Genomic DNA, 12,566 nt, shown 5'->3' on the forward strand with positions numbered 1-12,566 from the left:
TCCCTCCACAGGACCCCAGCCCCCCCCCCCCACAGAAGTGCAGTTGAAATGCAATTATACAAAAGAGTAGAGAAAAAGATAACAGTGATGATGGGAAAATCAGGTTCATCAGAAACTTCTAAGCATTCAATAATCCTCAGGTGACAATGGTAATAAAAGCCAAGACTATGGATTTCTGATAAGACACATGAGAACACAGTGGGTTGAACCCATTATTTGGACAGAATTATACTGAAAGGAAAATTTGTGCTGCTAAAATCGCTTATAATTAAACAAAGAATTCCAGCATAAATGAGCTGATGAAGAGGCTAGGAAAGCAGGGAGGTAGGAACAGCTTAATAGGCAAAGTTAGAAATTGGTGTGTTAAAAACAAAAGAAAGCTAACAATCACACTTAAGGCAGAGACTAAACCCTAGAGCTATTTTATAAAAAGTCAACACAACAGAAGCCTCTACAGCAAAGGCAAGAAGCAGGGTTACATACTGTCAGCACTGAGACAAATCCAAACCCCTTCAGAAGGTGAGGCTCAAATTACAAGGTAAAATGTATCCAGCACTACTCACTTCCACACTGTCCAGTGACCCTCCATGGACAACAGACTCAGAGGCTCACAATCAAAGCCAGGAGGGTCCCAGACCTTGGAGAAATGTCCTGGACGCAAACTGCTTTCCTCATGCCCCCAGGGCCACGTGTGCAACACCTGTTTCAGACCCCATGAGAGCTCCTCCCACTCTGGTAAAGCAGCTCAAATCTGGAGGCTAACTCCACAGAGGAAAAAAAGAAAAGTCTCTCCTCCAATTTCAATTTATAAGGACATTAGTATTGTGTTTCTTTGCCTTGAGGGAAAAAATAGTATTTCCTCATATGTGAGTTTATTATCAATAAAGAGCCTGTTGCTCCAGACATGTTTAAACTGACTCCATTGCTGGGGGGTGCACACCTTTAATCCTAGCACTCAGGAGGCAGAGGCAGAGGCAGCCTGGTCTAGAGAGCTAGTTCCAGGAAAGCCAAGGCTACACAGAGAAACCCTGTCTCGGAAAAACAAGAAAACAAAACGAAAAACAAACAAACAAACAAACAAAGGCTCCAAATTCAACTTCAATTCCAGTGTCTGCCACTGGCAGGAGTAGGAAGACTGCTTGCCTGTGGAATCAACAAGGAACTAAACTGGGGTAATTTTTAAAAGTACCTTTTTCTTTAACCTCTGGCTATTTAGTATCCACTTCTGAAAAACAAAAAGGTTGTCAAGTCACACACCAGTGTCACACATCAGCCACAATGGACAGGATGTATGGGAAAGCTGGACTTTGTCACACATCAGCCACAACAGACAGCATGTATGGGAAAGCTGGACTTTAAAATGTAGTGGTATTGTGCTGTTTGCCTTTGCCTGAGTACAGATAGAAATTAACTTATAAAAATGGCCACGTAAATAAATTTCTGTCCAGAGAAAGTAAGTTTTGTCTCATGGATACCACTGACAATCATATTGGAAATTCTGATGAATTTGACATCCACGTTGAAATGCCTGCAGCACTTCTGACTAGGCTGTGAATGAGCGGTCCACTGGCTTCAGTGACGCAGTTCCTATGTCTTACTGGTTTCTCTTTAATTCAGAATTAAAGCAAATCTTTGGCAAGTACTCAATATACATTTCTAAGAATCAGGATTTTATCTTTATATATAATCCTTTAACAGTCACATATACACAGTTACAGACATGTTTACATACACACCATACTTATACTTTCATGGGATAATTTTCATCATGTATTTAATTTATTACTTATTTTATTCTACTCACAGCAATTTCACGAGAGAGTCCCCATAAGACTCCAATGTAGAACTGGGCAACAAAAAGGTCTACCTCCTGACACTCACCCAAGGACTCCCCTGGGCTGCAGAGCTGGTCTGAGAGTAAGCACTCTACATGCTCAGCAGGGCTGAGAACCGAGAAGGCCCGCAGACGCATGGAAGGTGCACAACACTTCAAGAGGCTCAGAAGGGAGCTAGCAAAGCCATTGTGAGGAAGGGGTCTTCAGCACAGAGGGGCCTGGAGAGGTTCCAGAAGCCACAGAAGGCAGAAGTGGCCTGGAGGCAGGAGCACTGAGGAATATTTGAGAGGACAGCATTTTGGTTTAAATACAGCATGTATTGCTTTGGATAAGAATAGAAATGTAGGGGAGGGAGGGAAACTTGCATTTTGGCAAAGTTTGCTATTAATTAACTTGGCCAGGGTCACAGCCATTCCAGGTCACATAGCCACCATTTTGATGGCTTATTCTACTTTCTCGGCTACTTCAGCTCAACCTGCAAACAGGGTACCAATCACAGACTAAGAAACATGAATAGCAAATACTAATGAAAGGGAAGAAAGAGCCTACTGTGGCCATATTAACAGAAAACTTCTCTGGCCAGCTCCTGCCTTTCTTGTAGACATGACTTGGGGTTCTGGGGGAAACAGATGATGAGCTAGAAAAGGCTGATTTAAATCTGGAGGCTCGAAGGAGGAGTGAAACCATTTGGTGTTTGGTGCCATCGTCAAAAAACCTCTGTTAGGTCTTGGTGTCCATGAGTTACACCCCAGGTGCATCACTTGAGAGCACATACTGACGACGCTCTAATTCAAGCAGAGAATCTTCCCTTTATTTTTAGCCCATGGTGACTTCTCTTTCTTGGCTTGCAGTGTGGCTCTAGTTTATACAACACTGTGTTCACACGGTATAGCATGAGACGGGAAAGGAAGGCCTTATTCCGTATTAGCTCAGCTACTACTTGCCCAAAGGTCCAAAACAGTTTGTGAAGAGAGCGCCTGGCACTCTGTCTCTTTCCTAGAGTCACCATCTGACTTCAGACATGCAGAGTATATGAGGTCAAAGGACAAGAGCTGAGGGCTGGATGGAGCAGGCACTGCAGTGGGTATGTGGATCAGGAGAGAGGTCTGGGCTTGGATGACACAGGGACAGCTGAAGCTCCCCAAGCTGGTATATTCACCAAGGAAAGAAACAGTAAGGTGAGCACTGAACCTCCACAGTCACGGTCACCAAAGAAGTCAGCTGTCAGAGAGTGGAAGTGGGGTTTAGCCTGAGGAGAAAGGTCTTTTGGATCTAGAGGATGGGCAGTGCCCAATGCTGCAGGACTGTTGGCAGATAAGGGTGAAGCATGAGCTTCCTCAGGGCCAATGTATGATGTGGGAGTGATTTCTTTCTAATCTGTTGCTTTCATTGGTTAATTAATAAAGAAACTGCCTAGGCCCATTTGATAGGCCAACCCTTAGGTGGGTGGAGTAACAGAACAGAAGGCTGGGAGAATGAAGCTGAGTGGAGGAGTCGCCATGATTCTCCCACTCCAGACAGACGCAGGTTAAGATCTTTCCTGGTAAGCCAGCTCGTGGAGCTACACAGATTATTAGAAATGGGTTAGATCGATATGTAAGAGCTAGCCAATAAGAAACTGGAACTAATGGGCCAGGCAGTGTTTAAAAGAATACAGTTTCCATGTAATTATTTCGGGTAAAGCTAGCCGTGCGGGCAGCCGGGTGCCGGGGACGCAGCCCACCGCTCCTATTACAACAAATGTAGAACTTCTAAGAGCAGTTCCAGGCAGGCTCCTGCATAGTGTCAGGAGCTGTGACCAGGGGCTTCCACTATTGCCTTCCTTGGCCTTCCACCTCATCTGCTTTACCTGGTTTAACTTCCATATAAAGCAAGGCTCAAAGCCACCTGAAACTGGTAGCCAGGCTCCCCCCAGCCTCCTTGACCATGTCACAGGGGAGCTGTCAATAGTGCTTCTAAAGACACAGGGAGCAGCAGCACTTCCTGGACAAACTAGTGTCAGAGTCAAAACATGGGAATGAATGCCACACATCTGCTGGCTTCAGGTGTCTGCCAAGTGGCTTTAGGTCTAGATGAGGAACTGCCCTCTGTAGTGCCACACTCAATGACCCTGTCTCACTGGACATGAGAGTGAGAATGCTGATCCTGAATGGTGTCATCCAGGTGACAGCCTATGCATCAGGCCCGGAGCAGCAGTGGTGATCTCCTCCATGTCAAGGACATCTGCGGTCACTCTGCTGCTGCAAGAGAGAGTCAAACTCTGGACCCATTTAGTAGGAAAGAGAGAAGCTTTCTGGGCATGTGACAGGCCAAGCAGAACGTGCATGTGGCACATGGAATGTAATGGGTGACTCCCCGACACTTTAAACCCCAAATCCCATGGCCCAAATCTCTCAGGAATAAGCCAGTCTCTTCCCAGGATCATTGTGGTTATAAAGGAGATCTTGGCAGAGCTAGCCAGCTGTTCAGACTTAAACCTGGGGCTGCCTCTTCTACCCTGTCCTCCCTCGACAATCTAGCCACAGTACTTCAAGGGGCTCTCTCCAGAACATACTGCGTATCACTCTGTTCTCTGATTCCTGCCACACTCTATACCACTTAGTTCCTGGACTCTGCCCTCACCCACTAACGGGGCCCTAGTTTCTAGTCTTGGTCTCCTTCCCACTTTTTTTTAAAGATCCATTTATTTTTATTTTATGTGCATTGGTGTTTTGCCTGCATGTATGTCTGTGAAGGTGCCAGATCCCCTGGAATTGGAGCTGCAGACAGTTGTGTAGGTGCTGTGAATTGAACCTGGATCCTCTGGAAGAGCAGTCAGTTCTTAACCGCTGAGCCATCTCTCCAGCCCCACTTAGTCTCCAAGTCTCCTAATTTGTTTTCTACACATTAGTAGTGGTGATTAAAGAACACAAAAAGCAAGACTAAGTAAATAGATCATGTACATCTATTTAAAAAAACCTTTCTGTGCACTTAGAATGATATTTGGCCTCTATCCTAGGATGAGCCCAGTCACACTGACATGCAGGTGTTAATGACACCGAGTTCTCCCTGTATACCTGGGCACCAGCTCTCCCCATCCCTTTTCCTCTGTAGCTGCTCCTGCTTCTGTCATTCAAGCCTTGACATAAAGGGCCTCACGTGGGGCACTCCCCTGAGTGTCTTCTCCATCCACACCTGCTATAGTCTGATTTTACTCCTGTCTCACTGCTCCTTGCTCATTATTCATGCATTCAACCAACATCTCTTGATAGCTCTGTGCCAATTTCCAAGAACGGTGCATATCTTTCCCAGAAGACATGAAAGCCATGAACATGAGACCTGAACCTTGAAACCTGGCATGGAAGAGACATTTGATGGGCATCTTATCTGCAGAATAAATGAGAGCTACAAGCTGATTTCCTGTGTGCTTGGGAAAACAGAGTTGGCTGGGACAGCTTCTTGCTTAGGCCTCATGGCTTTGAGGCAGCAATATTCCAAAGTGGCCCCACCTCTGGAATAAATCACTCACTGCTTTTGTGTTTTCCAGGCTGACCATGACTCTGTTTATGGATCCAGCCACCATTTATTTAGATCCTATTGTGTGCAGGCTTATGCTCAACCTCAGTCAGTTCTTTCTGTGGCCTAGTTATGACCTGACTGACCAGTATTAAAGGTTACCCACATAGTTTAGCCAGGCAGCAGGCTTCCTCTCATGCCTGGACACTGCCACCCTTCCATGTAGGCTTCCAAGATATCCGGAGTTTCAGTGCATTCCCAAGGACAACACTTTAAAGGCAAAACATGCTCAGTGTCCCAGCCATGTGCAGTGTTACAGCCACATTTCTCAAGCGCATTTTGTAAGCAATGTATAGTCCTACCTGCATTGATCTGGTGTCATTACACCTTCCACCATCACAGGTGTCCATGCAGTGGGCCACCAGACTATAGGGTTCAGCAGGACCAGGCTGTGTCCCATTGGTATTGACACTTGCCATCTCTGAGATCTTTGGCCACCCCACTTCAGTTTCCTCTTTTGCAAAACCAAGGACCATGAAAACACCAGATGTATGGGCTGTTGGAATCCCTTGTTCTCCCTATCCTGTGGTCCCAGCTCAAGCAATACGAGAAGAAGGAAGAAGCAACATCTCTATGCCAATCTCATAACCAAACACCAAGAGCAAAGGAGAATGCTGTTAAGAACAAGATAGTTCAGACAAGTGTGTGCTGGGTTGCACCAGAGATAGAAGAATGCAGGAGGATGCAGGCAGGGTGGCAGAGCACATGGATGCTCTATCACATGCTATAACAGAGGATCATCTTTTCCACAGAGTCTGGGGACAACAGCTGAGAGGGGAGGGGAAAAGGTTTGGGCCTCACTGTTCACCAATGCTCTGTACCAAGGCTGCCCTTGGATCAACAAAGCATCTGAGTGGCAGGGAACAGATCTAAAGCAAGGCCAGGTAGTAGCTTTTCCAAAAATGAACCAACCACCCCCTGCCCCAACGACCTGGGAATCCTGAGGCTATAATCCATGCAATGTTCACAGCCTTCTCTCCCTGACATTTCTATTTTCTAGAATGTTATGTCTTGCTACATTCTTCCCTGGCAAGCAGTCTTCTGTAGCTCGGGAAGCAGCCCGGCTGCCAGCCCTTAGACAACAGTAGGATGATACCCTACAAAAAGAGATGACTGCAGCCCCAAGTCTCCTGATTATTGGTAGGATGGAACCACAGTTCTTTGCATTCTGTCAGCACACATCCAAAGATGGCAGAGACAGAAGTCCTAGGGAATTGCTTGGTTCAGGATCCCCAAGTATGGGGGCTCATTTTCATCACAGCATAGATTCAAAACTGCAGTGCATGGTCCAGTCCAGTGAGCTGTGCTTGACAAACCACACAGTCCTAATGCTACTCTGACCTGACACTGTCCACAGCCCCAGCAGCAGACAGTATCCTCTGGGATATACTGAAGCTTCCCTGAGAGTTCTGCTTGCCCCAGAGTAGGTCAACTTTCTGTGGAGAACCTGGAAATAGCCCTAGCTACTCCTATCATTTTATTCACTCAGCCCTCCCCCAAGAAGCTCCACCCCCTACCCCCACCCCAAGTCATAGCATTGTTCATAGTAAGGCCAATGCACACAAGAAGATTCGTAGCTCAGTCCTCTGGGTACCTGCAGGGCTCCCAGTAGCCCAAGAAACAATAACAGCATCTCGACAATAGAAAAGTCATTTTAAAAAGTATCCCCAAAAAACCTTCTAAAAAAAGCCTCACTGCTCCAATGGCCTTAGAACCACAGGACTGGCAGCAACTGCAGAGACAGCAGCTTCCAAATTTGCTTTGACCCCAAAACCAGGGCTCATCTGCAATTCACTCAGAAGCCCCATATACAAACAGGCTGCTCTAGTGGAGGCTGGATCATCTTCACTCCTCACCTGAAGCTCCAGATGGTCTCTAAGACAACGTAAGGACCTAAGGGGTTCTGCAAAGCACCGACAGAAACCCACTATTCCAAGTCAACTGTGTAGAGCATGGATGGGAAAGGAGGCCCAGATTCTGAATGGTATATGAATGAAAACCTAGTTCCCAGACTCCAGGCTAACATTTCTCTCACCACTCTGCTACAGCCAGGTATCTTACAACTGGAAGAAGCAAGGCCCATTTTAGATTGCCTACAACATAAATCTTACACATCTTAAAGGACCCTGAGCCAGCCAAGTAGGAAAAGGAGTCCAGCCCCAGACTAGCAGAAAGAAAGTTGGAAATGAGAGGAAGAAACATGTGTAGCAATTCCATACAGTTCTGTCAGTTCTTGGGACATAAACAGGTCTTGAAAGGCCTGGGCTGTGCCCCTATGAGAGACTCTGGAGCAGGCAGGCCAGGAGGTAAATACTAATGAGCTGTGGAAATAGCAGTTACTTCTCCCATGTCAGGCACTGTGCCAGCTAAGGAAGATAAAGAGGTCTGAGATATTTTTAAATTATTTTTACAGCAGAAAAACTTTCCTACAGACTCAATTATATAACTATCAGACTCCACCTCTGAGCTGAGATTATCCAAGGCCTCAGGATGAAAAGGAAAAAAAAGGGAAAGAAATCATTTTTTCCTACATGAGGGTCACAGGTTTCTCCAGAGAACTCTGAGCTATATGGCCAGTGACCCAGGGCAGCTGCAAGCCATCAATCCCCAGACCTTCTCAAGAGCAATTTGGAGCCTGCCAAAGACCAAAAAAAAAAAAAAAAAAAAACTGGCCAAGCCAAGGGCAGAAGTCACATGCTGAGGCGGGCCAGCATAGATGATTTCGACAGGTCCAGGAAGATCTGTTGAGGGCTTCCAAACCCAGGCACTTGCGCACCCTACTCATGCCCTGGAAGCCAGATGAGGCTGTGGTCTCTGGGGCTGTGGAGATACCCAGGGACTATCTCCACACTTCACAGTGACTGTCTTTAGCAGAGCACATACCCAGTGAGAGAAAGCTCAGGGCTTAAGGCATGCAGACACTCAGCAAGGACAGGCTGAGGGAGATTAACTTACAGCCCAGGTTTTCGTCAGTCTGAAGATGGGAGCACTCTGTAACGCTGACACCACAGACATGAGAGAATGAAGGTTGTTGAGTTCTAGAAGTTTCTGGGAAACACAAAGATATGGAATACATTATTTTGCTGCCATAGACAACAGAACAAAAACATGCTTGAGTGTTGCCAAATGTTGTCATATTTATGAAATTCAGTTACACTTAAAATATCTCACACAGAAAATATAGTTCTAGAAAGTTTATAGGAAACATATGATCTTTTCCTCTCATTTTTTTAAAGAAGGTTGAGTCCCCATCTGAAAAATTTGCCAATTTTTATAATCTGACTTGTTTGACTGCTGGATGGAAGCAATGCTTAAGACTGGATAATTGCTTTGTTTTCATAGTTGACCCTGAACAGGCAGGCTTCTGTGAGAAGACCCCAATGTGCCGACAGCACCAGCAGCTTATACAGCGGTTACCTTAACCCTGGATGGGAAAGAGGCCAGGGGAGACGTTATCAATCTGTGCAATGGTTCTCAGCTGGGAAGGCAAGGCTCAGGATTCCCAGGCCCCAAGTGAGTGAGGACATATGGTGTCACTTCAGTCTCAGACAAGTTCTTTACCGTGGAGGGCCACAGAAAGACTCAGCAAAGCTGCGGCAGAAGACCATAGTCTCTAGTCTTATCTTTTTAGCTGAGGTGAGCAGTGAAGCTTGTCCTAGCAAGAAGATGCCATGGACAAAATCCCAGCTTCTTTTTCTTGTGCCCCTTTGGCAAGTTACCCAGGCCTTCTGCATTTCAGTGTCTTAGAGTTCAACTGAGGGTGGTGACTATGGTACCTGTGCCACCTGAGATGAACATGCCAAACTGCCCAGCTGGGCAGGTCCCTGTCTTCTCTATCTGGAAGGCTCATTTCCACCCCCTCACTCATTGTCTTCCTCATGTGTGTCCTGTGAGCGCAGGGATGAAGTGTTATCTACCACCCCGCACTTGTACCTTGCACAAAGCCTAGCACAGTACGTGAGATAAATCAATTGATAAAAGCCTTTAGGCCTGTCCCCTACCGCTCTACTCCTACTTGGAAGCAGGGCCTTAACCACATAAACTGAGTGCTTCACTTCAGACATCTTGTAACACTCCATCATTATTTCCTGTGTGTAAGAACAGATGCTCCCAGGGAGATTTCAGTTGGGTATCTGAATTGCTGTGCCTGCCACAGACTTTCCTCCCAGTGGCAAGGCATCTAGGGCATTATCTAACCTGTCCCTTTCTCTTCTACAGACTGGAAAACCAACACTCAGGGAGGGAGGGGGCGCACAGCCAACATGACCTTCCTCAGTAAGGGAGGGGGCAGAGATTAAGGAGGGGTCATTTGGGCTCCTTAGGTGGGGACTATGCTCATTTTCAAACAGAAGCCCTATGAGGACTGGAACATGCCCAGCATCCTTTTCAAGCAGCATGAAAAACAGCACCAATCCCAAGTGTTCCCAGAGACTCCATGGGATGGTGAGCTCTGACCCTGACAGAGTTAAAGACTGCTTAACCTTCTGGGGACAGGAGGCACAGCAGCTTCCCTGAGGGTGTGTGTGACTGTGAGTGCTGCTCCACTGGTTAGCTGAAGCCCTCAGCATGGACACTTCGTCTCTCTTCACCGCCCCTTCCCCTGTGCAAATGGAATGGCAGCCTTGAACAATGACTTCGATCACACTGGCACAGCAGCTGTCACACAACCTGGTACCCAAGGCCTGTGTCCAGGACAGCTTTGCTCTAGGGTCATGTGCCCTGGAAGGAAGCCATGAACTAGGTAGAACAATGCTACCAAGGCGAGCCTGGCAGGCCCAGGTAGGGGGAACAGGTATTGCTACTGAGCATGACAGTGGTCCAGGAAAGGCCCAACACAGCACAGCCTGACAGTCAGAAATGAGAAGAGAGGAGGAGAAAGGTGGACCCTGATCAGCAGCATGGACAGAGCCTATCAGTGGGGCTCGAGTGGTCCACGCCTTCACTCAGAATGGGTGTGAGGGACCCTGTTGATACAACTGTACAGGACATGACTAGATCAAAAGCACTGGGGCTAACTACAATCTATGGGCCCCCAGCATGGGCAAAACCCAAAGGAGAATGGACAGATTCCAGAAAACCACTGGGCCACATGCAGAGACTGGAAGTCCAAGTAAAAGGAATAACTGGCCATAGAATTATAAGATAGGAAGGGGAGCATATTTTTCACACAAGCAGCCAGGTCAATATCAGAAATGGCTGTCTGGAGAGGTCAGGCCACAGCCTTCCACCCGTGATGTGGACCCCCGTCTCCCTGTCTGGAAGGCCCAAAACATCTGCCAAAGTTCTGAAGAAACACATTTTGAGAAATAAACAAACAGCTTACCTTGGCTATTTTCACAAAATGGCTCAGGATTTCTGCCCTTATTTTTAAAGTCTGTGCTGTTAGAATTTCTCGTACAACCCAAAAACTGACCTGTAGAGTCAAATGCACACACAGAGACACACATACAGAGAAGTAGTTAGATGCCAGGCTGTCCATATCACCCTTTGCCCACCATCACTGCAGGGTTTCCATGGGGGCAGTTCCTTGTGGCACCCATGGCCAGATGGGCTCCTTATCTGCCCTGCCTCCTCCAGCACATGCAGTGTGGACCATGCAGCACAGTGCTGGACCCCACTACACACGCCAGTGCTTCTGTGGGTGCCTCAAGGAGGATCGAGATGTGGGAAGAAGATGGGTGATAGAATGTATGGACCAATGGAAATGTGGACATAAGTTCAGACAAAGAGAAGTGTCTACTGATGATGCCTTCCATAAGTCCACACTCCAGGCAAGCCGAACGCAAGGAGGATTTGCTGATCTTTACTTTCTAAAAGAGGTTTGCCAATAATAAGAGATACAGAGTCCCACTAGCCCTGAGGGGCATGAATCTTCTGGAGGGGCATGGGTCAGCCATGAAGGTAGTTTTGATGTAGAACTTTATGCAAACAGGCCTCCTGAGCCCTGGAGTCTGTTGGTGGCAATAAGAAAGTTGTCTATCAGCATGAGGCTCACTCACAGCACCAGAGAAAATACAGAAAGCAGGCAGCCAAGGAATGCTAGGAGAAGCTCAGTGCTTATCGTTTATGCCTCTCAGCATCAGGACAGTGGTGTCCCAGTGTGCAGAACAGCGTGGCAGAGAGACAGTGCAGCCACATGTACAGGGAAACAAGGTGAGATGCGGAAACCACTCTCTTGACAAGGGAAGAAACGGTGAAGGGTAGCCTGATGTTAAAAAAGCAAGCCTGCTGTACAAGAACACACCTTCTCCTGACTAAAATAGTGCTGTGATACAGATAGAGAGCAAAAGATGCTGAGAATAAGCAATTGGCCATTTTGTTAAGCAGGAGCATCACGGAAATACTGTCTCGGTGTAATTAGTCATGGCTGCCTTCAGATCACATCTGGGTTTCTGTAGAATCATTTTTTCCAGGGGACTGCCAAAATTAAGTTCAGACTCAAATGTTTACCAGTCGCTTCTGGAAGACAGTTATTCTGGGCACCAAACAGAAGCTTGCAAAGCTTATATTTAAGATGTGTACTTTCTATACCACATACTCTCAAGTGTGATGCTCCTCATATGTAACTTAACGGATTCTTGTGTACCAAAACCTCATACATTCTCCTGGTCTGGTTCTGGAAGGAGCAGATAAAGGACCTGCACACCCAGTATGCAGAGGCTCTGCAGCAACAGTCAGGTCAACAGATTTGCATGAAGCTCTACTGTGTGCAGGGACCAGACACTATCTGGACTGCTGGAAGAAACCAGAAGAGGCAGAGCCCTCCCATCTGGACTGGAGGGTAGCTGTAGTGACAGCTGCAGTTCAGAGCATGGGAATTGCAGTGTGGGGCCCTGACAGATGGGAGGCAGTTTCCTTGGTAAGGCAGGACCGAGGTGTCACCGTGTATGCCATGACTCAGAACAGCTAAGTGGCTGGTGGGGCTGGAGGAGGGCCATGTGGTGCAGCAGTGAGGACAGACAACCAGATATGGACTACCAGACTTCAGTGCTCGGGCAGGAAAAGATGGATCTAGGACACCACCCAGTGCTGGGACCCTGATTCTGAGTGGAGTGACAAAGGAAATCCCCGTCAAGCATGGGCACCCCCTAGGACTCAGGCAGCGGTCTGTGAGGTGGGAGTCTAGATAGGACTGCAGTGATGAAGATGTGGATGGGGGCAGGTAAGAAAACATGC

General features: G+C 47.2%; 1 protein-coding gene across 7 annotated transcripts in view; it reads right to left on the reverse strand.

The window, feature by feature from the left end:
- The window catches only part of Ralgps1 (Ral GEF with PH domain and SH3 binding motif 1), a 237,828-nt gene that overhangs the window by 139,516 nt on the left and 85,746 nt on the right, over nt 1-12,566 (reverse strand). For all 7 annotated transcript variants that reach the window (XR_005976336.1, XM_041674128.1, XM_041674127.1 and 4 more), the window contains 2 exons: nt 10,714-10,803; nt 8,346-8,438 (listed from right to left, as the gene is read on the reverse strand). Coding sequence is in view for 6 of the 7 variants with exons in the window: in XM_041674128.1 (XP_041530062.1) it covers nt 8,346-8,438; nt 10,714-10,803 (183 nt within the window). In the remaining variant the exon portion in view is untranslated. The remainder of the gene's footprint in view (nt 1-8,345; nt 8,439-10,713; nt 10,804-12,566) is intronic.

Source organism: Microtus oregoni, unplaced genomic scaffold, assembly GCF_018167655.1.
Source record: "Microtus oregoni isolate MIOR12 unplaced genomic scaffold, Mior012 000025F_ref0000491, whole genome shotgun sequence".
Taxonomy (NCBI): domain Eukaryota; kingdom Metazoa; phylum Chordata; class Mammalia; order Rodentia; family Cricetidae; genus Microtus; species Microtus oregoni.